This window comes from Vulpes vulpes, chromosome 13 (assembly GCF_048418805.1).
Source record: "Vulpes vulpes isolate BD-2025 chromosome 13, VulVul3, whole genome shotgun sequence".
Lineage (NCBI taxonomy): Eukaryota > Metazoa > Chordata > Mammalia > Carnivora > Canidae > Vulpes > Vulpes vulpes.
This window is the reverse complement of record NC_132792.1, coordinates 125,742,963-125,770,892: the sequence shown is the minus strand read 5'-3', so window position 1 is coordinate 125,770,892 and position 27,930 is coordinate 125,742,963. Positions and strand designations below refer to the sequence as shown.

At 37.1% G+C, this 27,930-nt stretch overlaps 1 protein-coding gene and 1 pseudogene across 6 annotated transcripts in view; one reads left to right on the top strand and one right to left on the bottom strand.

Moving 5' to 3' along the window:
• AKT3 (AKT serine/threonine kinase 3) overlaps positions 1–27,930 on the bottom strand; it is a 307,964-nt gene that overhangs the window by 31,805 nt on the left and 248,229 nt on the right. For 5 of the 6 annotated variants that reach the window (XM_072732864.1, XM_072732865.1, XM_072732866.1 and 2 more), the window contains 2 exons: positions 16,261–16,475; positions 9,366–9,453 (listed from right to left, as the gene is read on the bottom strand). In XM_072732864.1, coding sequence (XP_072588965.1) covers positions 9,366–9,453; positions 16,261–16,475 — 303 coding nt within the window. Of the gene's footprint in view, positions 1–8,415; positions 8,562–9,365; positions 9,454–16,260; positions 16,476–27,930 lie in introns of those variants that run through there. The other variant, XM_072732867.1, reaches the window with a different exon arrangement.
• LOC112923407 (zinc finger CCCH domain-containing protein 15-like) lies at positions 298–4,643 on the top strand (annotated as a pseudogene).

The following is a 27,930-nucleotide window of genomic DNA, read 5'->3' as shown; positions in this document are numbered from 1 at the left end:
ATTCAATAAATCCAAGAGAAGGCAGACAAAGAAAAAGAAAGGAACAGATAAAAAATGAAACCAAAAACAAATCCCAAAATGGCAGGTATAAACCCAACTCTGTGAATACTTACATTAAATAAAAATGGGCTTCAGAACCCATTTAAAAATCATATATTACCTAATGAATAAGAAAAAAGGCACAGAATGGTGGCTAGGGAGGCCCATGTCTTCCTCCTCCTCCTCCTGCTATGGGACCAGATCTCTTGATGGTGTCCAGCTAAGCTTTAAGTCTGGCTGGTGCCACCTGTCTCTACAATGCCCTCCAAGAAACAGAGTCAGGCTGTTGGCAGCAAAAAGATGGAGCAAAAAAAGAGAAAATTACGGAACATAAATTATTTATTTTTTTTTACAAAGAGGGAGGGAGAGCATGGGAGGGGGGCAGAGAGAGAATCTCCAGCAGACTTCACACTCAGTGCAGAGCCTGACATGAAGCTCAATCTCATGACCCTCAGATCATGACCTGAGTCAAAATCAAGAGTTGAACACTCAACCAACTGAGCCACCCTAGTGCCCCTAAAGTATTTGATCTAAAGAATAATAAGGGCGCAAAAAAAAAATAAGTTTATCAAAGCTATCAGTCATCAAGTTCAATTTAGTCAACAAAATCCATGTCAGATAGCATAAAGTGAAGCTGAAAAGAAACCGAAGACAACAAGAAGGAATTGCAAGAGCTAAATGAGCTATTTAAATCTATACTTGTTCCTCAAAAAAACAAGCAAAGGTGCAGATTCAAATCGCGGTATGTGTCCTCTTTGAGCAAAGGCAGTAAACAAAGGGAGGTAATTGTACGTTGTCCCATAATTGACTCTGGGGAGAAAATGTGATGCAAGACATAAAGAGCTTGAAAAAGATACTATGGATAAGTGAGATGAGATAAAACTGTAAACAGTGAACAAAAAGCTGGAAAAGAGGAAAAAACCCTTAAATAGTGTGCAAACATTTCTTGAAGCTTTTGAAAACAACAAATATGGCTGGCCTGAGGCGATGATACTTATATGTTTCACTGTGCATTTCCTCCTGGATTTGTGTGAAAGAAAGATATAAAGAAGGAAGAGAAAGAAAATGAAATTGCATGAGATCTAATTGCGAGTGTTTTGCCTAGGTTCAAATATTACCAAAATCACCCTTGAACCTTTTCCTGCATGAAAAGAAAGGAAAAGACAAGAAAACACTGATGGAACTTGAACAAGATATGGAAGGAAGGCAAGCATACATCAAAGCAGGGAAAGCACTGGTGATCAGTGGGCATGAAGAGCTGGAATTTCATCCTGCTTTGGTGGGTGATAATGAGGATGCAGATAGTATCTGTGACATCCAGGCAAAAGGTGGGGAGGTGGGGGAGTGGGGGTGGGGTGGGGGGTGAGATATGATTCAGTGCACACAAACAATGGAGAATTAAACCTGTACATTCCAAGAGATGTAGATGAGAGAGGCAGAAAAGTAACCAGTCCTGAAAGATTCAGTACGTGTACTTCAGAAAACAATGAAGTGAGCCTTCCAGAGGTAGGGCTGAAGTGGTGAAGGAAGTGATCTGGAAATAGCACAACAAAGGGAAGAGGCAGGAACTTGGAGTCAGGGCTGTTGTTCCTATCAATGAAAATCTCTGTATTGTTGAAGATTTGGATCAACTAGAAGAGTTAAACACAGTAGATTTTTATCTTTTTTTATTATTTTTTTTAACACAGTATATTTTTTAAATGACACTAAACATGTCAATGAAAACAGTAAGCCAGTTCAGCAGGAGTGGAGAAGGACTACATTAATTTTTCCATGCGGAATCCTTCAACAAGATATTTCCCATGCCAGTTCTGAAAGGCTTAACCTCCAAAAAAGAAGTCCTCTCCCTAAGTCTTGTCTTCTGACATTGTCCACATCTCATGGTAAATTCAAAGTAGCTAATGATAAATTAAAAATATAAAGGTCATTGCATAAAATGATTGATTGTTGTAACTGTCCACTCAGATAGGAAGTGCAGCTGCTTTTCCAGCTTTTGATTTTCATTGGGCATGTGTTATTAGGAGGACAATATAAATTTAAATTTAAAACACCCTTAATTTATGTAGTTTTAAGGAGTTTTAGAATTTTTATGTTTAAAAGATGCCTAAAATATGAACACTGCACTTCATAAAGGAAACTGCATATGTAGATTCATTATTGTTTACCTTTGGGCAATGGGATGGGCATTTAAAATGGAATTTCTCCTCTGCCTCTCTCTGTGTCTCTCATGAATAAATAAAATGTTTTAAAAATAAATAAATAAATAAAATACAATGGAATTTCTCTAATCTGACAAGATCAGTTGGAATGCCCTGTTTTAAACTTTTCCCTACTCTTTTTTTGCTATAAAGTTGTAAATAAAGAGTGTTATACACACGGAAACACACACACACACATACACACACACATAATATATGATGCTTAAAAGAAAACTCACTCAAATGTACTGACATAGGTTAAAACTAACACGATGGACATGATAAATAAAATCGAAAGAAAGCTGGAGTACTCATATTAATTATATCGGACAAAGTAGATTTCAAAACAAAGGTTACGGTTATGGATATAGAGGAACACTTCATAATGATAAAGGTGTGAACTCACCAAGAAGATATAACAAACCTAAATGTGTACACAACCAACAATGAAGCTTCAAAATACATGAAACAAAACTAAAAAGAGAAACAAATCCACAATCATAGCCCTAGATTTCAATAATCCTTTTCCAGTAACTGACAAAACAAGTAGACAGCAAATCGGTAAGAATTCAGGAAAGATAAGCACCACCAACCATCTTGACTAATGGCTACTGGTAGAACACTTTGTGCAATAAAAGTGGAATATACATTCAAGTGTACATAGAATATACACCAAAAGAAACCATTTTCTGGGCCATAAAACAAGTCTCAAATTTAAAAGGACTATACTATATATACTATATATATATATACTATGTTTTCCAAACACAGGAGAGTTTAGTTAGGAATCAGTAAAAGAAAAATCTGAAAAATCCATATATTTGGAAAGCAACACATTTCTAAATAATCTCAGAGTTAAGAAGGAATCACAAGGGGAATTAAAACTATTTTGAAATGAAAACATAACAAATCAAAACTTGCAAAACAAAGGTAATAGCCCTTCTATGGAAACTCACAGCATTCCTTGAGTGCTATGCTACAAAAAGAGAATGGTCCCCAAACAGTAATCTTAGCTTCTCTCAAAGAAAATAGGGAAAGAAGAGCAAAGCAAACTCAAAAGAAGCAGAATAGAGAAGTAATAAATAGCAGAATTAATTAGTGAATAATGAGCAGAAAAACAATACAGAAAATCAGTGAAACCAAAAGCTGATTCTTTGAAAAAAAAAAAAAAATCAGTAGTATTGATGGATCTCTCACCACATTTATCAAGAAAAAGTGGAGAGAACACACAAATTACCAATATTAGGATTAAAAGAGAGATCATCATCACATATATAACAAACACTGTAAAGACAATAAGGGAATATTATAAATATTTTTAAGCCAATAAATTAGAAAGCTTAGAAGACAAAAGGTCCGGAAACATTTAAGAAGCAACAGACAACCAGAATAGCCTCACAACTATGAAAGAACATGAGCTCATAGCTAAAAACCTCCCAACAAATACAAAACCCCAAGCCCAAGTGGCTTTGCTGGTAAATTCTATCAAAGATTTTAAGAACAGATAATACGAATTCTAAACAAACAATCCCATACAATTGAAGAAGAGGAAATACTTCTTCATTTTAAAAAATCAAACATGATCCTGAATGAAAATCAAACAAAGACATTTTAGGAAAAGAAGATGACGCCCCAGCCGCAGTATCACTTGTGATTTAGGGATGCAAAAATCCTTAAAAAAATACATTGTATCAAATCTAGGCATACATAATAAGGACATCACAAATAGGTGAGTTTTTCCCTGGGAATGTAAGGTTCACTTAACATTTGAAAACCAATCAGTGCAATTCACCATCTTAATAGAATATAAAGGAGAAAAACTAGAGGGTCATTACAACAAATGCAGAAAAACTTGTAATGAAATTCAACAGTTCTTCGAGATAAAAACTATTAGCATACTAGGAACAGAAGGGAACTTCCTCATCCTAATAAAGGAGGTATAGAAAGCTTACACTAACATATTTTTAGAACTTGTTATACTGAAATAATTTTAGGCTTAAAGAAGACTTCTACAAGTAGTTACAAAAGATCTCCTATCTCATTATCACACCTGCCCCTAAGGCTATATAAAGCCAAAGCACAATGCTCAAAACTAAGAAATCAGCGCTAGTACAGAACTGTCATCTGGACGTCACCACCTTCCCACTGTGCCCCTCTTCTCCATCTCCACTGTCCCTGGTTCCACAGCCACTCCTGGCCTTTCCTGAAGTGGATGCTTTTGAGGCCACATGGCCAGTGATTTTGAGGAGTGTCCCCTCCAGGTGGTTCCAAGATTACGCTGAGGTCATGCATTTTGAGAAAGAATACCACAGCAGTGATACAGCCTTCCCACAGTCTCCGGTCACAGGCTACATGGCAGCAGTCGGTCTTACTACCGGTGATCTGAATCTTGGTCAGCTGGCTTAACACATGGTAGGCCAAGTTATTCTACCCTAAAGTTACTCTCTAAAGCTTTGTAAATAACAAATGTTTGAGAGGAAATACATTAAGGCTATGCAAATATTCTTTCTCAAACTTTTGCCCACTGATTTTAACACTCATTGGTAGATCCTACATGTAGTTAAGTCCCACCCTGGGGGTCTTATGGTGATCTCCTAGTTACCTCATTCCTTCTACTTTTGTTTTGTTCTATTTTGACATTCATGGGATTCTTTAAATGTTTATAGACTTTTTTTTTTTTTTTTTACAGATTTTATTTATTTATCCATGAGAGACAGAGAAAGAGAGGCAGAGACACAGGCAGAGGGAGAAGCAGGCTCCATGAAGGGAGCCCAAAGTGGAAACTTGATCCCGGGTCCCCAGGATCACGCCCTGGAGTGAAGGCAGCACTAAACCACTGAGCCACCGGGGCTGCCCTAAATATTGATAGATTTTTAATTTTTTTGTCTTCTTAAAGTTTTAATGTTACTTATGTCTATATAATATATCTACATAGTTGAAAATTCAAAAGTTGCAAAAGCACATGTAATGAAAAGTTGAACACACACCACAGGGATCATTAACTTAGCTCCCTCTCCTAAGGCAACCAATGTTACCAGGATCTTAATATATTTCCAGCAATATAATGCATAAGAAGTATATACACACATTTTCCTTTAGGTAACTTCATTCTACATTTATTAATTGCAATTCATCTATCAAGAAGACATGTCCCTTCTCAACATTTATTTGTTCAATCATTTATTTTTGTAGTGTGGACTTACAGATATATATTTTATTCTTTGAGTCATGATAGAGTAAGATATAATTATAAATAAGCTTTATTTATTTTGTTATTGAAATTATTCCAGCTTTCACCACTGGGACTTAAGGGTTGCCTCCTGCATCCTACTAATGTACTTCTATTTATTTATCTAACCTTGTTTTTTTACTTTTTTGGCACCTGTAAATTCCTTGGCCTTGTCTTTTATCTTCTTCATCCCAGTGCTGAAGTCACTACTTCTCCAAGTAACCTTGGTTCTTTTTATTGAAGAATGATATTTAAAAACTAAGACTCAGGATGCCTGGGTGGCTCAGTGGTTGAGTGTCTGCTTTCAGCTCAGGGCGTGATCCCAGAATCCGGGATTGAGTCCCACATCGGGCTCCCTGCAAGGAGCCTGCTTCTCCCTCTGCCTATGTCTCTGCCTCTCTCTCTCTCTCTCTGTGTCTCTCATGAATAAATAAATAAATATTTTTAAAAAATTAAGATCTCTGCACTGTGATAATTAACACCATACTTAATGATAAAAGATGTTTTCTCCATAAGATCAAGAACAAAATCAGGATGTTCACTCCATCACTTCTACTCAACATTATAGTGAGGTCCTAGCCAATATACCGAGGCAAAAAAAAGAAAGAAAATACATACCAGTTGAAAATGAAGTAAAAACTTATTTACAAAAATATAATCACCTATGCAGACTCCATCTACCAAAAAAAAAAAAAAAAAAAAAGAGAGCTACTAACGCTAATGAGTGAGTTTTGCAAATCTGCAGGACATAAGGTACATATACAAAATCAATTGTATTTCTATATAATCATAGCAGACAATATGAAAATAAAAATTAAAAATACCATTTATACTAGAAGACATAAAACACTTAAAGACAAGTAACAAAATACCGGTAAGACTTGAACACAGAAAATTATGAAACTTTACAGAGAGACATTAAAGAAAAGCTAAATAAATGGAAAGGTATATGATGTTCATGTATCTGAAGCCTCAATCCTGTTCAAATGTCAATTCTGCCCCAAACTGATCCTTAGATTCAACACAGTATCACACAAAATCCCAGCAAATTTTTTGTATAAGACGACAAACTGAGTGCAAAGTCTACAGAGAAATTTATCTGGATAAATTCATCTTATAAAATATCCTCTTAAATCTTAAAGCTTAAAGGCACTTCGGAGATCCTGATTTTGTGTGAGTAAAATGACTTGTCCATTTCCCCATAGGAAGGAAGAAGCAAATCTAGGACATGGATTTCCACACTTCAGTTCTGTGCTCTTCATTACATTCACAATTAAGATTAATTCTTTTTTTTTTACTTAACCTAGGAAGAGATCTAGATTTCCCTTAAGGATACTAGCCTCTCTCTATGTCTTCTCTCTAGTTTTGCCACAATATATTGAAAAGTGGCCAATAATTATGTGATAATAAATCTACAAAAGAGTAAAGCTCCCAAAGAATATTAATAAAATTGTAATTAAAAAAACACCTCATCTTAGAAGTAAATTAACCTCTTATGAAACAGTTACATATTTTAAAGACATATGAGTCCCATAAAAGTGTTTCATTTTCTAAATTATTTCCTAATTTATACTGTCTGAAGAGTAGAATTATAATTGGATTCATTACAAAAGTTACTGGCATCAACATTCCCATAATTCTGTTTCTTAGTGATATAATACAAATCCAGACAGACCCGATCACATTTCCAAAGCCTTTTAGAGACAGACTCAAAACGTGAGGGTGCTATTATAATGCTGCTGTAGTGTCCTTCAAGCATGTAAGGTGGTTAAAACACCAGAGCCTCATCGGACATCCATCCAAGTAAACCTGCAGAAGAGGTCAGCTCCTGATGAATTCTGTTCACAGAAACTTCGTAATTTTTGTGGTTGTGCTTCTTTACATAAGACACTTAACATCTTTGCTCAGATTAAGTAGCATCTATTTTTATCAATTTTAACAATTGAAACCCATGTCTCCACAATACATCATTTAAAGCTATGTTTTGGCAGCTTCTTCTCCCTGCTTGCTAGCCCCCTCCAAGCCCATTCACCTCAAGGGAGCTGGCCAGTGTCTTACTGTCACTGCTCTGGGCATGTCGAGCTCCATGGCAGGTCAGAGCTTTCCCTGAGTAATGCCAAACTCCCACTTAACATGGAGAGCCAAAAACTGATGAAGAAATCTTTGTGGTATATTTTAGTCTCCTGACAGGACTGAAGAAAGTACATGTTTTGCTTCCTATTGAAGTTAGCAGTGACACAATTGGGACTCACAGTTGTCTCAAGGAATGTTTTCTCTCCTTCCTTCTCTTCCTCTTTCCCCCCTTTTTTACTGAGTTATCCTTGGTGATGGTATGTAAAAGGGATTTCTGTTTGTGGCTTACAGCTTTGTATGCCAAAGAAAACCTCTGACCATGTATTATTTCTGGGAGAGAGAAGAAAACTCTGATCCTTCTCTTTTACAAGGGTCTTTTGTAGTGAACTGATCTATTAAAAATAGCACACAGCCATCATTAGGGTCTAAATAGGGATGCAACCCATAAAGAACACCATCACTATTATAAAGTAGATGTCTAGTTTTCTACATGAAATTAATAAACATTTAAAAATGGTTACATGCTTCTCATAAGAGTTGAGAAGGATCCAACATCTACCCCAGTGCTTGGTACATGGTGGGAGTCTAAACTTTGAGAAGTATTTAATATCATACAACTATTTCACAAGAAATGCTTAGAAAACCACCATACTCTCTATTCCCATAACGTAATGCAGAAATTCAGTACTTGTCTTTTTCCTTGTAAGTCATAATGATTTCATTCTATCTTTACTTTAGGGATTAATAAAGAAGGATATTTGGCACAAAACAGACATTTTTTTAAATTTTTTTTTTAAGATTTTATTTATTTATTGAGACACAGAGAGAAAGAGAGAGGCAGAGACACAGGCAGAGGGAGAAGCAGGCTCCATGCAGGGAGCCCGACGTGGGACCCGATCCCAGGCCTCCAGGATCACACCCCAGGCTGCAGGTGGTGCTACGCACTGCGCCATAGGGGCTGCCCAAAACAGACATTTTCTAAATGATGTTGATTATGTATGTTTCTGAGAAAACAGGGAAAACTGGAATAAAATGAAATAGGACTAACTACACAAAAGAACTAAAGATTCTAAGCAATTATGGTATTACATAAAAATTTCATAGTAAAATTTTTACATGAGCATTTAAAAATCAAAATCAGTGAAATCAGTGCCTGTACTAATAATACCTAAAATAGTAGAAATAAAATAGACAAAGATTACAACAAAGGACTAGACACAATAATTTCCTGTCCTAAGGAAAAATTACAGTATTAAACACAAGTAATAAGCAGATTATAATAAAAATAAAGTTATAAAATCAGTAGCATCCATTTTGTGGACATTAAAATTCCATTTCAAATAACAGAGAAACCCCAACTAAGAAAAATATCCATTCCTTTGTTAAATATTAAATACTAAATTGCTTTTAATTCCCTTTCAAGTAAGTTTTGTAGAAATACATTTGTAGAGTTCACTTTAAAATTAAAGACATGAAGATAAGGAAAAACATTCTGATTTCGTTTTGCTAGTTTTCTTAAAGAATAACATAACATCAAGGTTTTTATTTTTTCTCCTAATATTTAGGAAACAATGAGAAGCAAACATTTTTTACTGGGATAAAAGAAAAATCAACTGACCACACTGAGTAACATTTCAACCTGCATTTTGGGAGTCAGAATCATCGATGAATTTTTGGGCTAAGAAGTTCAATATTATATTCAAATATGTAGAATAAAAATGAAGAATATCATTATATCATTAAATTTTATTCACTTAAAAATTTTTTTTGGCTGTAAATTCATCTTAGACAAAATATATAAGGATTGTTCCATGAAAATAACTTACCTTTTTATCGTATACATCTTGCCAGTTGACTCCAGAGAAGAAACTGTGCCTCATAATTTCTTTTGCATCATCTGGGCCCCCACCAAGGCTAAGAGACAGAAACAAGAGTGAGAGAACATTAAGAGAGAACATTAAGATATCTATATAAGCCCAAAAGGAAACAAGAAAGTGTCCATGAAATGTAATTCTCTGTGGTATACATAGTTCCTGAGATCAAGAGCTGTACCAATAAAAAGCTTTTACTGTCAGATCTGATTTCCCTAACTTGCTATTAGTAAGAGGTAGCCTCGGGGCGCCTGGCTGATTCAGTCAGTTGAACACCGGACTCTTGATTTTGACTCAGGTCACAATCTCAGGGTCATGGGATTGAGCCCCACATTGTGCTCTGCACTCAGCGTGAAGTCTGCTGGAGATTCTCTCTCCCTCGCCTCTCCCCTAATTTTCTACCCCTGCATGCATGCTCTCTCTCAAATAAATCTTCAAAAAGGAATAAAAGGGACACCTGGTTGGCTCAGTGGTTGAGCATCTGCCTTCAGCTCAGGTCATGATCCCTGGGTCCAGGATTGAATCCCACATCAGGCTACTTGCAGGGCGCCTGCTTCCCCCTCTGCCTATGTCTATCCCTCTCTCTCTGTCTCTCATGAATAAATAAATAAAATCTTAAAAAAAAAAAAAGAAAAGAAAAAGGAAAAAAAAGGAGTAGCCTCAGGACAATGTGGTACCTGAAAAGAGTACAGGCTTTGGGGACAAAACTGAAACAGGCAACCAGCTCTGGAACTTATGAATATGTGACAATGAACAAGCTGCTTACTCCCAGTGTCTCCACTGTGTGTGTGTGTGTGGGCACAACGATACCAGCCTGGTGGGCCACCATGAGGGTTAGCCGTAACACAGATAAGTGCACCTAGCACAACAAATGGTAGCAATTACCACAGTCAATTCTATAAACCAGATTTTTTTTTCTTAAAAGATTTTATTTATTTATTCATGAGAGACACACAGAGAGAGGCAGAGACACAGGTAGAGAGAGAAGTAGGCTCCTGCAGGGACCCCAATGTGGCATTCGATCCCAGGACCCCGGGATCATGACCCGAGCTGAAGGCATATGCTCAACCATTGAGTCATTCACCTGCCTCTATAAAGCATATTTATTTTGGTTAAGATTCAGATTAAACTGCATCCTTGCTACCATAAATTCCGAAATAACTAAGTAATTAGTTAGAAAAAGCAACTTGTACAGTAATTGTTAATAGATAGAAACGCGAGGGCTATTTTCATACCTCAAATTAATTTCCACAGAAATGACATCACAAATCTAGGAAATACCACTGCTACATAATTTATTATGCAAAGCACAATACACACTATGAATTTAAAGATGTTCCCCCCAGCTTTGCAGGTATTCTTACTTAACAGAGAGTGGGCACAGTGTGAAATTCAGGTGCTTTCTGGCTTCCTAAGCTTCCTATAGTTCATACTAGTTACTACGAAGAAGGAATGAAAAAAGAAAAAAATAACCCACAGAGGGAAGCAAGGAGGGAGTGAAAGAGAGAAGGGAGGAAAAAAAGAATGTGGAAAGAACAAGAAAAAGAAAGGAAAAGAAATCCATTTAAATCTGGATCAATACAGCAAGCTTTCTCTGGTCTTGCTCATGGCTACTAGGGACAGTGTGTGCCCATAAATGTTTAAGAGCCAGCAATCCAGGCAAAATGATGCATGTGCAATATTACATGTGATTATATACTGGTCAATATTACTATAGATTATATCGATATGTTTGTTATAATTTTACAGATAGAAAGGACACAAGGCACAAAATTTATTAAGAATAATAAAATATAGAATGTTCTTTTCTCTAAAGTAGCCAAGTGATGCTCACAGAAAACATTTGTTAATTTTGCTAAACTTGAAAGCCACTAACTTAGGAGGAGCTCCAACACAAATACTGGCTGTTCTTGTCATTTGTGGTGAGAGTGAAACAACAAAGACACACAGTCAGACTTTCCCTGGCTTGTCAGTTATAGGAGTGACTTCTTTGATGAATGGTGAATCATCTTGGAACAGTGGAAGAATAATCTCATTTTGGAGTGTTATTCACAGTGTTATGCATACAGACAAAACAAAGTTTAAAATGTAATCTGTGGGGCACCTGGAGGGGCTCAGTCAGTTAAGTGTCTTATTCAATTTCAGCTCAGGTCATGATCTCCGGGTCATGAGCTCTGGGCTGAGCATGGAGCATGCTTAAGGTTCTCTCTCCTCCCTCCCCCTTCACCTCTCTCCCCTGCATTCTCGGTTCTAAAAAACAAACAAACAAACAAAAAAACAGAAATAAAAATGTAATCTGTTATTAAACATCTTCTCTATTAGTTTCTAAAATCTAAACAATCAACAAAACAATAAAGCAAGCCCTGACTTACAAAGTTTGCCAACTTTGGTGATATAAATACTCCCCCATGGCTAATCTCAAGTTAGTAACCTGATGTCACTGACGCAGAAGTGGGAAAAGGTGCACAGAAGCAGGTTGTTACATAGTATTTCTGTACAGACACACGGATAAAAGCAACCTCAAAAACACTGAAAAGAGTAAAATTTAACAAAATTATTAAAGATTGATGAATTGAGTATTTATTACTTTTGTTTTTAATGTACTTGATTTGATTTGTATGTTTATAAAATTTGATTTTTAACAATGACTGTATTAAACAATCAGCTCACAAAATCCTTGAAGTTTAACATCTGGCTTTCATGAGTTGGTACATGCCAACTCCCACACAACACTGGGTAGGAAGAAACACAAATAGGTCACAATAAACAAGCAATACTATAATCCAACAGTGCTAGCTATTATTAGGTATAAGGAATACACGAACTGGGGAAGAATCCAGGATTCCCTGACACACAGTCAGATGGGAAAATACAACCAACTTATATCTGAGTATCTGTAGTCATGATCCATGGTTCCCACAATCTAGGTCTCCTGTCCTCAGATCATACAGAACGAACCACAGCACTTACAGGGAACTTCTAGACTGGACCAGATGGTACTAGCAGCGTTCGGTGTTGTATGCAGGACTTTCCGACTGGCGGCTCTGTATTTAGTTAACGCCAGCGCTCCACCCCCCTGGCCTGGCTCTTTCTTTCTCTATTCCAAGTTGTATGTGTCCCTCCCTGGCTGGGCTGCAAATTCTTCTGACGGCAGAGACTGGTACTGGATGATCCAAAAAGCATTCTGAGCTTCTACTTAGGAAGCCAGAAAAACAGAGACACCAAAATATGCGCTGAAAAGAATTTAACGTCCCAAAGTATGCATCAAAGTGGTCTGCCTGAGCTCTTGGTATTCTCTTACCCTTACGCTATTGTTTTCATTTTGAATGACAAATGAGATGATGGGGGAGGTGGGAGCTGGGCATAGAGAACCATAATCATTTTGTAAATAGAAGGTTTTAATCCAGCTTCAGTTATTCATTTTATGTCACCCCTCTGTTCTCTAGCAATAGCTTGGCTTTGGACATTGCCAGCATTTAATCTATATTTATCAAATACATAAAAAACTAAAGTATCAGCCATGAGTACTATGCGAGGTCTAAGAATATAATCTTAGACTGCCATTTTAGAAGCTGGGAGAGATTCTTTAACACGAACTTCCTCCAAGTGTGAAACTGTCAAAAATTTCAATGTCAATGACTCCCTAATACACAATTTAAGACTTCAAAATAATATCAAAATATGATTTGCAATAAGATATTTATGTCTAAGAATAGTAAACTCCAATATCAGAATGCCAAACTAAATCCTCAGCTACTATGGGTTCTTCATTATTAGGAACATCATGGAATGTGTATTTTCCTGGGGCTACTGATTGCACTGTGAGGTCATGTTTTCCCCATAAACTGCATAGAGGGACCAAGGAGATTCTAACAGAATGAACATAAAGTAATGGAGAGTAAGAAATAAAGGCAAAATGACAAGTGACCCTTTGGGAGAACTGACAGAAATTCAGTAAAGAGTATCAGAAAAATTCGTCAGTATTTCAAACTTTGAATAGGAAGAATAATGAGATCTGCCATAACACTACCTTATTACACTTCTAAAGACTTCAGGGTCCAGTCCTTTAGTGGCTCTTGCTTATCTTTTTTTCTACCTTTTAAATTCTGATGTTTCCCCGGATTCTGTCCTCCGGACTCTTCCCATTGTATAAGTCTGTCCCAACTATTCTCATGGCTCCAGCTGTCTCTGAGACGTCGGTGGGTCCCCAAACCACATAGCCAGCCACTGTGTGTCTACTAAACACTGGCAGGATTTTTGACTGCCAGCTTCACGTTTTCATCCAGGTTTTCTTATAGATCTGACTTGGAACAGCCAAAGTGAGTAGCAGCATCCTTCCCACATGCCTCCTTTGCCTGTGTTCCCTGTCTGTTAATAACACTCCATTCTCCAAACGGGTCACCTGAGTTAGGCATCCCTCCACCCACCACCTCCACTCCTTCCCCTTCCTCACCATTTCTACTTAATTGTTCACAAAATCCGAATGATTGCTCCTTTACCGTGGCCCCTGGAAGGACCCCATCCTTTATCTGGACAATCCCCTGCACATTCTCAAGGGCTCTGCCTACCTGCCCCGGGCCCTTCCGTGTTTTAATTCATCCAAGACAAAGCTGCCAGTTACCTTTCGTAACACAAATCCAATTACACTATTGCTTACTTTTAATAATTCAGTGGCTTTTTATCCCCTTCTGAATAAAGGGTAAATATTTTCTAAGAATCATAAAGTCTTTGCAACCTACCATTCCAGCTTCCTCTCCCAGTGTTACCCAACTCAGTCTACACTCTAGTCACTGAACTTCTCAAATGGCACGTTCACTTGCAATTCTAGATTCCTTCCCACATCAGTTTCTCTGCATGAACACCTTAGCAGACAACAACCCTTCCCATCACCACCCCCAGCTAATAATTTCAACAGGCCTGAGCATCTGTGAATACCCGTTCTGTGTCCCACATTATTCTATGAACACTGACAGCAGAGCTTCTTTGTCTTGCTTATCCTTACATTCCTGATACTTTAATGCGACATTTGCCCTAAATGAAAACAGCAAATCATTGAAAATACTCGGCCTTTCCTTTAGATTAATCCCAACCTCTACGTGGCCAAACCTTCAGGGGTTGTCCTACACATGGGCCACTATCATTCTAGAAATTTTCCTCATGTTTCCTCAACAATTATCTAGTATCTGCTACGTGTTTCCCCCTCCCTGCCCTGGGGATAGGGGGAGGGGTGGGGAGTCGAGATAGGAAAAGGAATGAGAGACACAGACAGGAGAAAACACAAATATAAGTGTGTTTTACCAGCTCCTTACAGAAGGGGCCATCAAGTTACCTGAAGGAGTCTGGAAAGGATGGCTAAAAATCAATTGCCTTGAAATCCAAGCAAATATTAGATCCCCAAATCAAGTAGATAAAATGGAAATCCTAGCTCTGTTTAAAGATCACCTATCACCAAGTGCTGTCCCTTACATTACTTGTGAAGTAATCACACTAAATGGAACACGTTTCAAAACTTGAACCAACTATAAAATGGATGCACAGCAAATAAGACACAAGAGAAATACCAAGTAGGCACCAAGAAAGTTGATTACTCTGGTTCCACAGAAATTTGCTGTAGGGTAAATCACTTAACCTCTCCAGGCCTCACTTTTGTCCTCAATCAAATGTAAATGAAAATAAACTCTACCTATCAACTGCAAGGCTACCAAAACAGCAAAAAGCACAAAACAGATGCAAATGCCCTGAAAAAGACAACCTGAAATCACTCTACAAATACTAGGTAAACTCTCCATTACCAGGATCACAAAACACAGTTTTGAGAGGTTCTTCACGAAGCAAAAGGATGGTGTTCTCTTTTATTATGTTTGCTTATTTCTGCCAAAGGTAAAATCATGATCCTCGTGAACTTAGAAGCTAGAAGTATGTGATGGAAACCATCTAGAACAAAACCCACATTTGAGGATTCATTTACTCCTTCCTTCATTAATTCAGTCTGTCAATAAATAGAAAATGGGCAGCAACCAAAAATAGAACTTTGTAAAAACATATTATGTGAGGGAAGATTTGGCATTAAAATATTGAAATCTATCCTCAAGATGCTTAATAGCTAAGTGATTTTCAGGGCAATGCTGATATGCCTATAAATTGACAGGAAAGGATGGCTCCATACATATATGTATACACAAACACAGATTATAGGACATTTTTACAGTAATAGTCATTTCATATATGACTTACAAATTGTATGTGTAAATGAACATACAAATATGAACAAAGAATACTACAGTTCGCTAATTAAACAAAGGGCTGTAGGATTCTTTAGGTCACAGTTGTAGCTACAAAAGAAAAACAAGTCTTGTAAAGATATTTTGCCATTAATCCTCTCAGTCACACAGGGAAAAGAGTATCTTCAAATGGCAAACAAAAAAAGTAGTAGGGCATGTTAACACAGGTTGGAACTAGAAGAGAGTAGAGAGCATGGCTATCCTTTTTATTATGCAAATAAGCATAAATATAAAGGCCCAGAGACTGAAAGGAAAGAAAAAAGGGAGGGATACTTCCTACCCCCACAATAGCAGGTATCAGGGCAATTAAGAAATTGTTCGCTCACAATATGGATAAACCCCTCAAAATCCTTATTTGGTAAAATGTGAATAAATTTCCAAGTTAGGAAAGAGTTACAGAAATTTAAAAAATCTTCTCTATAATGCAGTTAAAAATAAGTCAGTATTTCCATGGAAAGATGTCTCCACCAAATACACTGCTCCTTGGAGTTATATTTGAATTAATTTACACATCAGAATCTCTATAACCACATTCATCAGTAACCCATTGAGTGTCATTTGTGGCTTACCGTTTATTTGGATCCTTTATCAAGAGCCCCGAAAGCAATGATTTTGCATCTGAAGAGAGTGTTCGAGGGAATTTAATGTCTTCCATTAGTATTAGTTCAAAAAGCTTCTCATGATCCTGATTGTAGAAAGGTAACCTCCCACACATCATTTCATACATGACGACCCCCAGTCCCCACCAATCCACGGCTCGGCCATAGTCATTGTCTTCTAACACCTAAGAGGGAAACCAGTGAAAAGATTCGTTATTGCACATTAACTTTTAGAGCAGCATTTACAAAACGTACGAATTTTACATCAAAGTGAATCCTAACCTGCAAAGCCTAGGTAGGTTATTCTGATATCTTCACATTTAAACTAGAAAGCATCCCACAAAAGACAAGAATTACATCAGAGATGTGAAGTGTTCAATACATGTCCTGAAGTGGCCAGTGTATGAGAAAGGGGACAGGCCATGCAGCAAATTCCAAGTAAATGACAATGCAGGGTCACATGAAAATTGTTTGCATATTTGTTTTCTCTGAGGCCTACTGAACTTTTCACTCTGGTTCCAATAATGTGGACTTCAAGTAATTCAAGTCATGCTGACTGAGCATACGAGGAACCTTATACTCTCTTGCATGGAGAACTAAGTAACTCCGATCAAACTGTGAAAGACAGAAGTCATGTAGGAGGAGTCCTACAGACAGACTGAGTTCAGGGAAAGGCAAACAAGATGATCAAGCTGAAAACTTCTGGAGGCCCCTATGTGTTTAAACTCTTTAAGGAAATAGTCAACAAAGTGGATATAAAGATTTACCATTTGGAGTGTGTCCAAAACTTTAGTACCTCACATAAAATTTCTGTTAAACACAAACAACAAAAATCACGGATGCAGTTTCTCTCTGGTATATGCCCTTAAACTTATTTTCCAAAATACATTCCACGCAAAATAAATTTAGAAAGAAAGAATAGAACAGTATCAGGGTATGTTAGAGCCACTATTCAAATTGAGGCATAATAATTTGCCATTTGTCTCAGGAAAGTGTTGGTTTTTACCTTTTTTATTAGGTATGTTCCTTGTCTAATGCAATTTTTTTCATCTATTTGAATCTATTAATATATTTTTTAAAAGATTTTATTTATTTGAGAGAGAAAGAGGGAGAGCATGCAAGCGGGTATTGAGGCAGAAGAAGAGAGAGAATCTCAAGCAGACTCTCCATTGAGCAGGAAGCCTGACTCGAGGCTCAATCCCAGGACCCCGAGATCATGACCTGAGCCAAAGGCAGACACTTAACTAAATGAGCCACTGAGGTGCCCCAGGGTCTTTCAATATTTTGTTTTAAATTACTGTATCTGAATAACCTTAAACCCTACTTTTATTTGATTCTCTTAACTTTGGGATAAATAGAGCAAGAAAACCATACCCGTGAAATTTATCAATTAAAAACATCTTATAACTGATTACATAAGAATTTGATACAGAACAAACTAGTGCACATGTTCTAAACTTTCTTGGTTTGAGTTAAGTAAGTTGTTGAAGATTACCCCATGTGACCTTTATTTAAAATTTACCAACAACTTCATAGAATTGTACATGGTATGTTTGACAGTTATACTATGATTACCTATGGATACTACAAAAGGCTTGGTAGACAGTGTATTTATATGCATGGAGAATGTAATTTTGAGAAAAAAAACTATGTTACTTAAAGATTAATTCAGCAATATTTTTCAAATGTTATGATGAGAAGATTTTTAATTCAGTTGTATTACAGTTCCAAGACAACACAGGAACTGCATTTGCAAGATATGAACAGGAGTCTAGTTCCTGTGTCTTTTCCGAAAATCTTCTGTAGAGTAACAATCTAAGCAAAATATTTTGGGGAAGAATAACAAATTGTAGTTTTCCCCTTTGGCTAAAAATATTTCAAATTTCTACTTGTTTGAGATGAATAAAGTAAAAACACACAGAAAAGAAGAAATAAGCTAAAGAAGCAGAAAAAATTCAGCTTGTATACTTAACTTCAGTGAAAGGAAATGTTGTACGCATGATTTTTAAATACCAGTGACTTTTGATTATTCAAGTATCTATCTCCTGTCCAATTAGTAGAATGTACTGTTTGTGGGCCTGAATCGAAGAGATCAGGATTTTACCTAATGACAAACAATTTTAAAATCTAAGTAACCTTTCACTGAATTCCTACAACACCAACAAAACAGTGGCACATGCGAAAAAGAGCCAAATGTGGTTTTTAACCTCTTTTTTCATAAAACCATAAAAAGCATAAAAGCTGGATTAACTGCTTCCCGAACCCACATTTCACCAGCCGGGTTCTCATCCCCAGCTGGCAAAACTGGCAATCCTTTATTTTTGTTTAAATACCTGGTTTGCAGCCAGAAGGGAAAGTGAGCACATAAAAAAGGGGTTTTATTTTTGAAGAGAAAAAAGCAACTGAAAAATAAAACTGTATTGTAAAAAAATCTGTTTGATAAAATAAAATATATTTTATTTAGCTTTGTAAAATGACCACTGATTCTCAAAATAAGTGGTTTTGCTTCTGAACATACGGGGGTTAATGAATATATATATACATAACGCCACAATGAGGACTGTGTGCTCTATTACTTTGAACTGAACAAGTCTGATGTAATATATTCTCCTATCGACATGTGAAACCCAGCAATGTTGAGGAGAAAAAAAACCCTAAAAACTCAGCCAGCCCTCTTTATCTAAGAGTCTTTGTTATCAATTATAAAGAAAGATTTCTCCAAACAGCTGGAAGATGAAATACACAAGGAATAAAAATAAAAGTGATAATATTTTACATGTGGATACAGTATATAAAACATGTAACACCACTATTCAGACATCTTTTCTCTCTCCCTAAATCTAAATTATCTCAGAAGACAGTACTTCAAAATGCTCTAGAAATTTGAGTGAAATTAAAATCCATAGCCTCCTTTATATTATTTCTTAAAGAGATTTTTTTCTCCCTTACTCAAAGCACATATTTTTCCCCAAATTACAGTAACATAAAATATTCACATTCTTTAACCTAAGAGTTGCAATTCCTTCTGGCTACCTCTGATGATTTTTCCCCCCTAGAAAAAAGGCCAATATACTTCCTGGTTATCAGGAAAGCAGATCCAAAAGGTAGGATAATTGGTAACACGGAGGCCCAACAATGGCAAAGTGGATTTCAACTCCATTGCCATGCCACTGATCATATAATTTGGATATAAATGCAAATCAAAGCCTGCTCCTAGAGAAACAACCCACTGAAAGACTTGTCTTGAAGGATTAATCTAAAGAAAGTGTCCCTTTTCCACAAAATCATTGATTTTGCACATTTTTTATTTTTTTATTTTGTACATTTTAAACTGAACTCAAGGTTTCAATATGAATGCAGACATTTGGTATTTCCTTTTAACCCTATTATCTCTGTCACCACAGAGGTAGATTTACTTTGTAACTATATTTAATGCAAAAGATAGACATAAAGAACAAGAGGTGATTTGGAACCCTAAAAGCAATGTAAATATTAAACAATGATAAGAGGTCACATCGAATCAGCATCCAAACAGAACCCAAAGGCTAGGAAACAAGGCTGAGTTTCCATTTTTCTACCAGGAGCCAGAGACTGCTTCACTTTCTGATATAATAAAACTGGTTTCAAAGAGGTCATAGCAGGTATCCATTACTATAAATTATTCTGGTAATATCTGATGAATATTTGGTAATATTTGAGGTAGATGCTTCCACTTCTAAAAACAGCCAGATGAGTTAAACAGAAATCAGCAAGAGTAGCTCTTGAATGGTTACAAATTTCAAGAATGACATCAAATTATAAACTATGTATTTTAAAACGGTACCATTGGTTAAAGTTCCCAACGTTGAATACTTATTTGGCTGATGGGCACGTTCAAAAACAATACTCCCTCCAGTATTCTTTTACCAACCAGGACTTACTGGAAGACTGGAGGCCACCAGGCCACACAATGCACCTAAGGCAAGCGATTATAAGGAGGGGATGCATGCCCCGAAGTGGCTTGCTGCTCAATCAATAATCCAGACAGAACAGATGGGGGAAAAAATTAAACATCCAAACAAACTGTCTGTACACCTATGTTGTGAAAGTAAACTGCGAGCTTGCATGAACCAATTTACCACTAATTCAAAAACGAGTTTTTCTCCCGGTAACCTTGTATTTCAGGTAATGGGTATGCATGTATTTTCTATATAAACATACACTTCTATACTTTGTCATTTGTGGAAATCCATTACGTATTCTTATCATCATAGGAATCTGCTTTAAAAAAAACAGAAAAGGGGCACCTGGGTGGCTCAGCAATTGAGCCTCTGCCTTTGGCTCAGGGCATAGTCCTGGGGTCCTGGAATCGAGTCCCACATTGGGCTCCCCGCAGGGAGCCTGCTTCTTCCTCTACCTATGTCTCTGCCTCTCATGAATAAATAAAATCTTTAAAAAAAAAAAAAAAAAAGGGAGGGCTGTTAAGTCTTCTGATCCAGATTCTAAAATGTACGAAAGCTTCAGGGGAAGTATGTATTTCATGAGAATTATGAATTCCAAGGTTTCTCAGTATTTTCTTCATAAATACAGGTTTTCTGCCTGGAGCTTCACTGCTCTGTTAATTCTCAAGAGACTGAAACTGTACAGGCCACTAGCTCTTGTAAGCTGTATGCTCTGTCCTAGCACATACACCTCAGTACAGCTGACCGCACGCTCTCTAAAGCAATCTCTGGCTAGCACAGGCAACACGTTTGAACAAGATGCAACGCTAGTGGCCGAATCACTCTTATGCACAGCTTCCCAGAAATTTCTCAACTTCCCTGGTATCCCAGAACAACAGACATCAAGGGGTTTTAGGAAACTGGGCCTTTGCCACTGAAGTTAAAACAGCTGATGTAACATACTACAGGCAATCACCAGCATGCAGCCAGTTGGGGTGGATTTTGTCTCTGTTCTTGTGCTTCAGAGAATCTACAATTACACTTTATACTTAACCTAGAATCATCCTAAAGCACTGAATGCAAATATTCATACTGTTAAAGCCAAAACACTGTACATAGCTGAGAAGAACTTTAGGTGAAAACTAGCCGCCACAGGAACTGACTGGCCTCTGGGGAAGGAGCCCCAACTTACTGACACCAAGAGACCGTCAAAGTTGAACTAGAAATATTATTTTCATTTATATTTAAATAATATCCAATTTGGGGAGAAAGTGGGATGATTTTTTTCTTTTCTTTATTTATTTATTTATTCATAAGAGACACAGAGAGAGAGAGAGAGAGAGACAGAGAGACAGACAGACAGACAGACACAGACACAGACACAGACACAGACACAGACACAGATAGAGGAGAAGCAGGCTCCATGCAGGAAGCCCGACGCAGGACTCGATCCCGGGACTCCAGGATCATGCCCTGGGCTGAAGGCAGGAGCCAAACCACTGAGCAACCCAGGGATCCCCTGGGATGATTTTTAATATTATCCAGAAACAATATAAGCAGTAAGCCGACTCACGACAGTTTCAAGTCCTTAACTATGCTTATACGAGAGCAGACAATGATCTACCTGAACTAATGACCATGCTCCTTCACTTCATTTCTGCCTTAATATTGATGAATCCTTTCTGGAGCCATTCAGGAGGATGAAGGTTTTCAAAAAGGCCTTAAGAGGATGAGTGTTGCATGAATTATAAATACATAAAGTAAGGATGCACACAGTATAAAGTTTTAGGCTACTAAAACTTTGTATTTTTACAAAATGCTTAGGCATTTCAGGACTTAGTTTCATAATCTGTTAGATGTAGTAGAATTTCATCCAAGGGATCAGCAAACTGCAACTGTGTGCTACTATTTTGACCTATGGATTAAATGTGTAAACACATGTTAACTTGGACTCATTCATCTCTCTTAAAATCTCCAAGAGACAATACTGACAAGAACCCATGTAATGATGTCTTTTACATCTATTCTTTGTTGCATTTAAGATAAATACATACAAATTCCATTTCATACCTTTAAATCAAGTTGGAGATCTAACTGCTCCCCCCATCTATACCACTCTGTGCCAGCAACTACCTTTATTCTTAATTTATGGATGCTCCCAGTTCAATCTGAACAAGTGACTGTGTATCTATGGCTTTAAATTTCTAAGAAATTTAACATCCATTTGTGCTACTACCTCTATAGCATCATGATAACTTCAAGCAAAATCTTTTTCTTAAAATCATCAGCAAAATATTCTGTTCTCTTTCAGATATTTTCAAATTATACATCATACGAAAGATAGAAAAGGTGATAGGCTTCAAAAGACAAGGGAATAAAATGACAGCAAGTGAACGTTTTCTATAAATGAGGTTCTGAAAACTAAGAACGCATCAAACAATGCATCTTTAGACATTGGAAAAAAATATTTTACACTTACATGAAATCAAATTATGTATATATTTTTTCTGAATATCAACCACAACTCGATACTACGTATTTTCCAACAGCCAAGCCATTTTTCTGCAATCTTTTTGTTAGTTCTAACTTGATTATCAAATAATTTTTATTTTTACACTATTACAGAAGTGCATTTCTCTAGGTTTCCAAAACCACCTTATTCAACCTTCCCCATCTGTCACCATCTGCTTCTTTTTAGCATGTACTTTTTTGTGTGATCACATAAGCATGTGAAAAATAACTAACATTCAGATGATTATCTGCTGGTACATTTGAGGACTGGGCATAATAAAAGTGAACTGCCAAAACGTACTTAACACTTTTAATTTTGTTGGGTCTTGCATGTAAGCTACATTTGATTTTCAAACTGTTTTACAGTTGGAAAGTTGATCAGGTACTGCTAACTCAAGAGCAAAGCTGAGACTAAATAATTAGCACTGCATAAAATGGTTTGGATTCACTGAGAGCCAAATCAAATAATAAAATTTAACAGTAAGATTTTATATGTGATTTCCAGTTTCTTTTATGATTTCTCGGTTGAAAATACAGTATCAATCACAAAAACAAAATCTCCTCAAAATATATTATTGTCCATAATGTATGGCAGGTGAAGTTTCTTTCTTTCTAATATAGGAAAGAGCAAAAACATGCTCATTTACAACCACAGACAGTAATGCATTTTTAGAGATGTGGGACACTAAATGCATACTTTATACATCTGTTAGGACTTTATTTCTTCAACCTCTTAAAAAAAGATGATTTTTTTCCCTTAACAATAAATATCTCTAATTCTTCATCAAAAGAGGTAAGAGAACAAATACTTGTAAATACTTTTTCCCAGAAATGGCATTTTTATATCGTAAGAGTCATCTTTCCTGGTGTTCTCTGGAGCAAGAAAAAGCTTAAGTTTACTTAAAATTTGTTTTTAACATCAGCTATGACTAACATCTCAGACAGCTAACAATTGGTTTTGACTTGACTGCTAAGTCTTTTTTGAAGTATATTTTCATATATCCTTAAGTAGCAAAGCATTTCTGCCAGATTAGATTAAGACAATGGAAAAGGCAGAGGGTGACCACCACTAGATGAAGCACAGGTGACACTGAGACCTCTCCATAATGTGTAAACAAGTCTTGTGTAGGAAGAGAAAACGCTGACAGTGAACCAGGGAAGCAGTGATCAGGAACGTATTCCAGGTCTGAGAAGCAACTACAACTTAGACACCATGAAGAAAGTCTGGCACTGATGATGGAATGTACTAGAAATTTCAAGGTTCAAGAAAAGTGAGAGACACCATCTGAAGGGAAGAGGCTGGTTTCAGCTCTTGCCCACCCCTCTAACTCTGATCATGTTGATCTGATGACATTATTGCCTGGCTCTCAATTCAAAAGTGACTTTTCTTTATCCAAGAGATCAAACCTCAACCCCTTTGCATTCCAGTCCCCATCTCTCTGCCCAGTCTCCTGTCCTCCTGCTTCCCGTTCAGTTCACTGCCACTGGACCCTCCCTGCAGGCCTACCCACCCTCCCACTACACTTCTCCTTCCACTATGGTGGGCATAACTCTAGTAAAGCAATTATTTTCTTGCACAGTAATGATTGTTTTCTGTCTCTCTCTTTTTAAAAAGATTTTATTTATTCATGAGACACACACACACACACACACACACACACACAGAGGCAGAGACACAGGTAGAGGAAGGTAGAGGGAGGTAGAGGGAGAGAGAAACTCAATGCAGGGAGCCTGATGTGGAACTCCTGATGTGGGTCTCCAGGATCAGGCCCTGGGCTGAAGGCGGCACTAAACCACTGCTGCATGTTATCTGTCTCTTATCACCCGAGTAAACAGCAAGCTACTCGAGGACAAAACCCATTTCTTACTATCTTTGTATTCCCAGCCCCTAACGTAACATATGACACCTAATAAATACTCTGCAAATATCTCTTTAACGAAGGAGAATGTTCTTCAGTGAAATGGCCCCTATCAGAGACCAGAGAAAAGAACTTAAAATTCTTGTTCTTAAAAGTAAGAGTAAATACATTCAAAGTTACCTCTATTTAACAAAAATGCAATGATTGACATAAATGCTTAAAATGTAAGAATTTAAATTGCATGAGAAGTTAGTTGTTTCAGGAACTGTCATCCCCAAATGGTAATGATAGTAAACGGAAAAAAAAGGGGTCGAGACTGTAATTATAGATCAATACACATCAGCCATGGGTACAGAAATGGCTGTTAAAGACCAGACATCTGCAATATTAAAAAAAAGAAAAGAAAAAGGTACACAGAAATTTCTTACTTGTTTTTAAAAATAAAATGATAATTTCTTGGGAATTATAAAGTTTCAATTTAGAAACAACTGGACTCTTCTTGCATGAAATTCTTGGTTTTGTTCTTCAGCTGATGATATAAGCACGTAAAAAAGTACCTTTGCCTCTTAGATCAACTGCTTCTGTATGAAATGTGTTTATCTTCTTCAGAAATAATTTCCCCTGATTGTGACACAACTAGTTTTGTTATTCTCAATACACGATAGTATTATCTATGGCGCAGGGATAGCAGGGATACTTGAACTCCAGAGAAACAAAGAGTGTGTTCTTCATGATATTCACAAAACAACCCTATTCTAGAAAATATGATCTCATATTTGAATAAATAAGGAAAAGTGTTCCGAAAATTTTACCTAATTCACCACAAAAATGGAGGATCTTAAGCTCCAGATTTTATAACAGAGAAAAATAATATTGTTGGCAGCCTGCAAGGAAATAATATTTGGAAATGTACTGTACTTCAAACTATTAGCACTTATTTATAATAGTGCAACATTCTTGAAATGTAAATTTACTAATTGAAGAAGACTGTTATAATAACAAACTGCTATGAGTTAGGTACAGGTATCCCAGGGAATGCTAGTGTTCTCTATGTATTCCTACTTCTTAATTTCTTTTAATTACCTTTTCCTTTTGAGCATTTATAAAGCATTTATTTTATTTTATTTTATTTTATTTTATTTTATTTTATTTTATTTTTAATTTATTTATTTATGATAGACATAGAGAGAGAGAGAGGCAGAGACACAGGAGGAGGGAGAAACAGGCTCCATGCCGGGAGCCCGACGTGGGACTCGATCCCGGGACTCCAGGATCGAGTCCTGGGCCAAAGGCAGGCGCTAAACCACTGAGCCACCCAGGGATCCCCTAAAGCATTCATTTTAAAAATGACAATTATTCATGTTTATTAAGTGGTCTTGAAATTGTGACTTTGGGGGCCATCATATATGTAGTTAAAATAGGAAGAGTGGCCTTTATGAGATGGACCTAGTTAGAACCCTGATCCTCTTGCTGACAAATCCCTGCTGTGTACAGACTCCATTAAAAAGAAGTTCTGATCCTCAGTGCTCTCACCTTTAAAAAAAACCATCAGGGATGCTATCACCAAAGGTCATTCCAAACATGCAACACACATATATAGCAGATGTTCAATAAACTAATATCCATCCACCAAAGATCACTGCCTCCCTGTTTGGCTCCAGCCACACCAATCTTCTTAGAGTTTGAGGGAAGAACTGAGCACGTTAATGTCTCAGGGTTTTACACTAGCTGCTCTATGGGTCTGGAAAGCTTGTCTCCTTTACTTCCACAAGAGCTTTTGCCTTCTTAGCATTCAGGTGTCTGGTCAACCATCACTTCCTTGAGCAGCCTGTCATTAGAAGATTGCATCTTCCAAAGACAACTGCAACAGTGCCTTCTGTGCTCTTCTACAATGGGGACGTGGAGATCGATGTCACCACCCCTTCAAAAGGTGTCGGCTCAGACTGCTCAAGCAGTCAGCCTATGACAGAGATAACACATGATTTCCGAAACCAGGCCATAAAAGGAGAAGCAATGTACAAATGTTCACAACAGCATTATAGCCCCAAACTGGAAGCAAACCAAATGTCCACTGATTGAACGGATAAACAAGATGTGGCATGTCCATTCAATGGAATATTAGTTGGCTGTTAAAAGGAACAAAGTACCAAGAAAATGCTAAAAACATGGATGAATCTTGAAAACACACTATATGAAAGAAGCCAGGACACAGAACGCAGTAAGAGTAAATACATTCAAAGTATGTATTTACTTAGCCTACAAAGGCTCCCCTATTGTAGAATTCCCCTGATATGAAATATCCAGAATAATGACATCTACAGAGACAAAGTAGACTATAGCTCCCTGCAGGGGAGGGGGGCTAACTGGTCTGGGTTCTGTTGTCAATGATGAAAATACTGTGGAATCTGACAGTGGTAACAGTTACACACCTGTGTGAATGTAGTAAAAAACCACTGCTGGATTTTATGGTATGTGGCCTGTACTCTAATAAAATTATTACAAATATACCGTGAAAAAGAATTTGCAAAAAACCAACAAAACATTTCTAAATGGTTTACTAGGGGAACAAAAAAGCAAAAACAATGGGAAGCAGCTGGTGACTTGTTCCCTGGGACTTCCACTTTTAGAATCCAAAGCCAGAGAAGTCCAGACCCATGGTGAGGCTGAGGCTCTAGGTCACTGCTCCAGTTGATAGCATGTCATGGTACCAGCAGACTGGAGCATCAACTGCCGGATGAGTGAGGATGCTTCCACGTTCCAGCCTCCAGCCACATGGTCCCAACACTGCTGTAAAGTCCTTCTGGCTGAGGCCCCACATGCTGTGGAGCAGAGATAAGCCATCCTTGCTGTCCCCTGATTATCCCTGACTCTGAATCAGAGATCACATAAAATGCTTGTTTTTCACTATTACGATTTGGAATGGTTTGTTACAAGGCAATAGTAATTTGAATTCTATCTAAAATAGCTACCATACCACACCCTTCCCTTTATCTAGCTTTATTTCTCTTCCTGACCCTTATATTCATTAGATGACATTATGGTACTTACTTATTTTTATTGTTTTGCTCCAGAGAGCAGGGTCTTTTATGTCTTCTGTAACCACATCACCCAGGCAAATACTTAATACGTAGTTGACACACGATATATATTTATTGAATAAACAAATTAACAAATTATTATGGAACCCTCAGCATGGGGAGGTCACTGTTTGGAACCTCCTTTGGCATGAATTCCAAGATGTAGCTACTGTCATTTAATTAACTTTCCCTATAAAATACTTTCCAATAATGAAGTATGGAAATCCACAATACTATGAATATAAACTGTCTTTGTTTTGATGGAAAATCCAA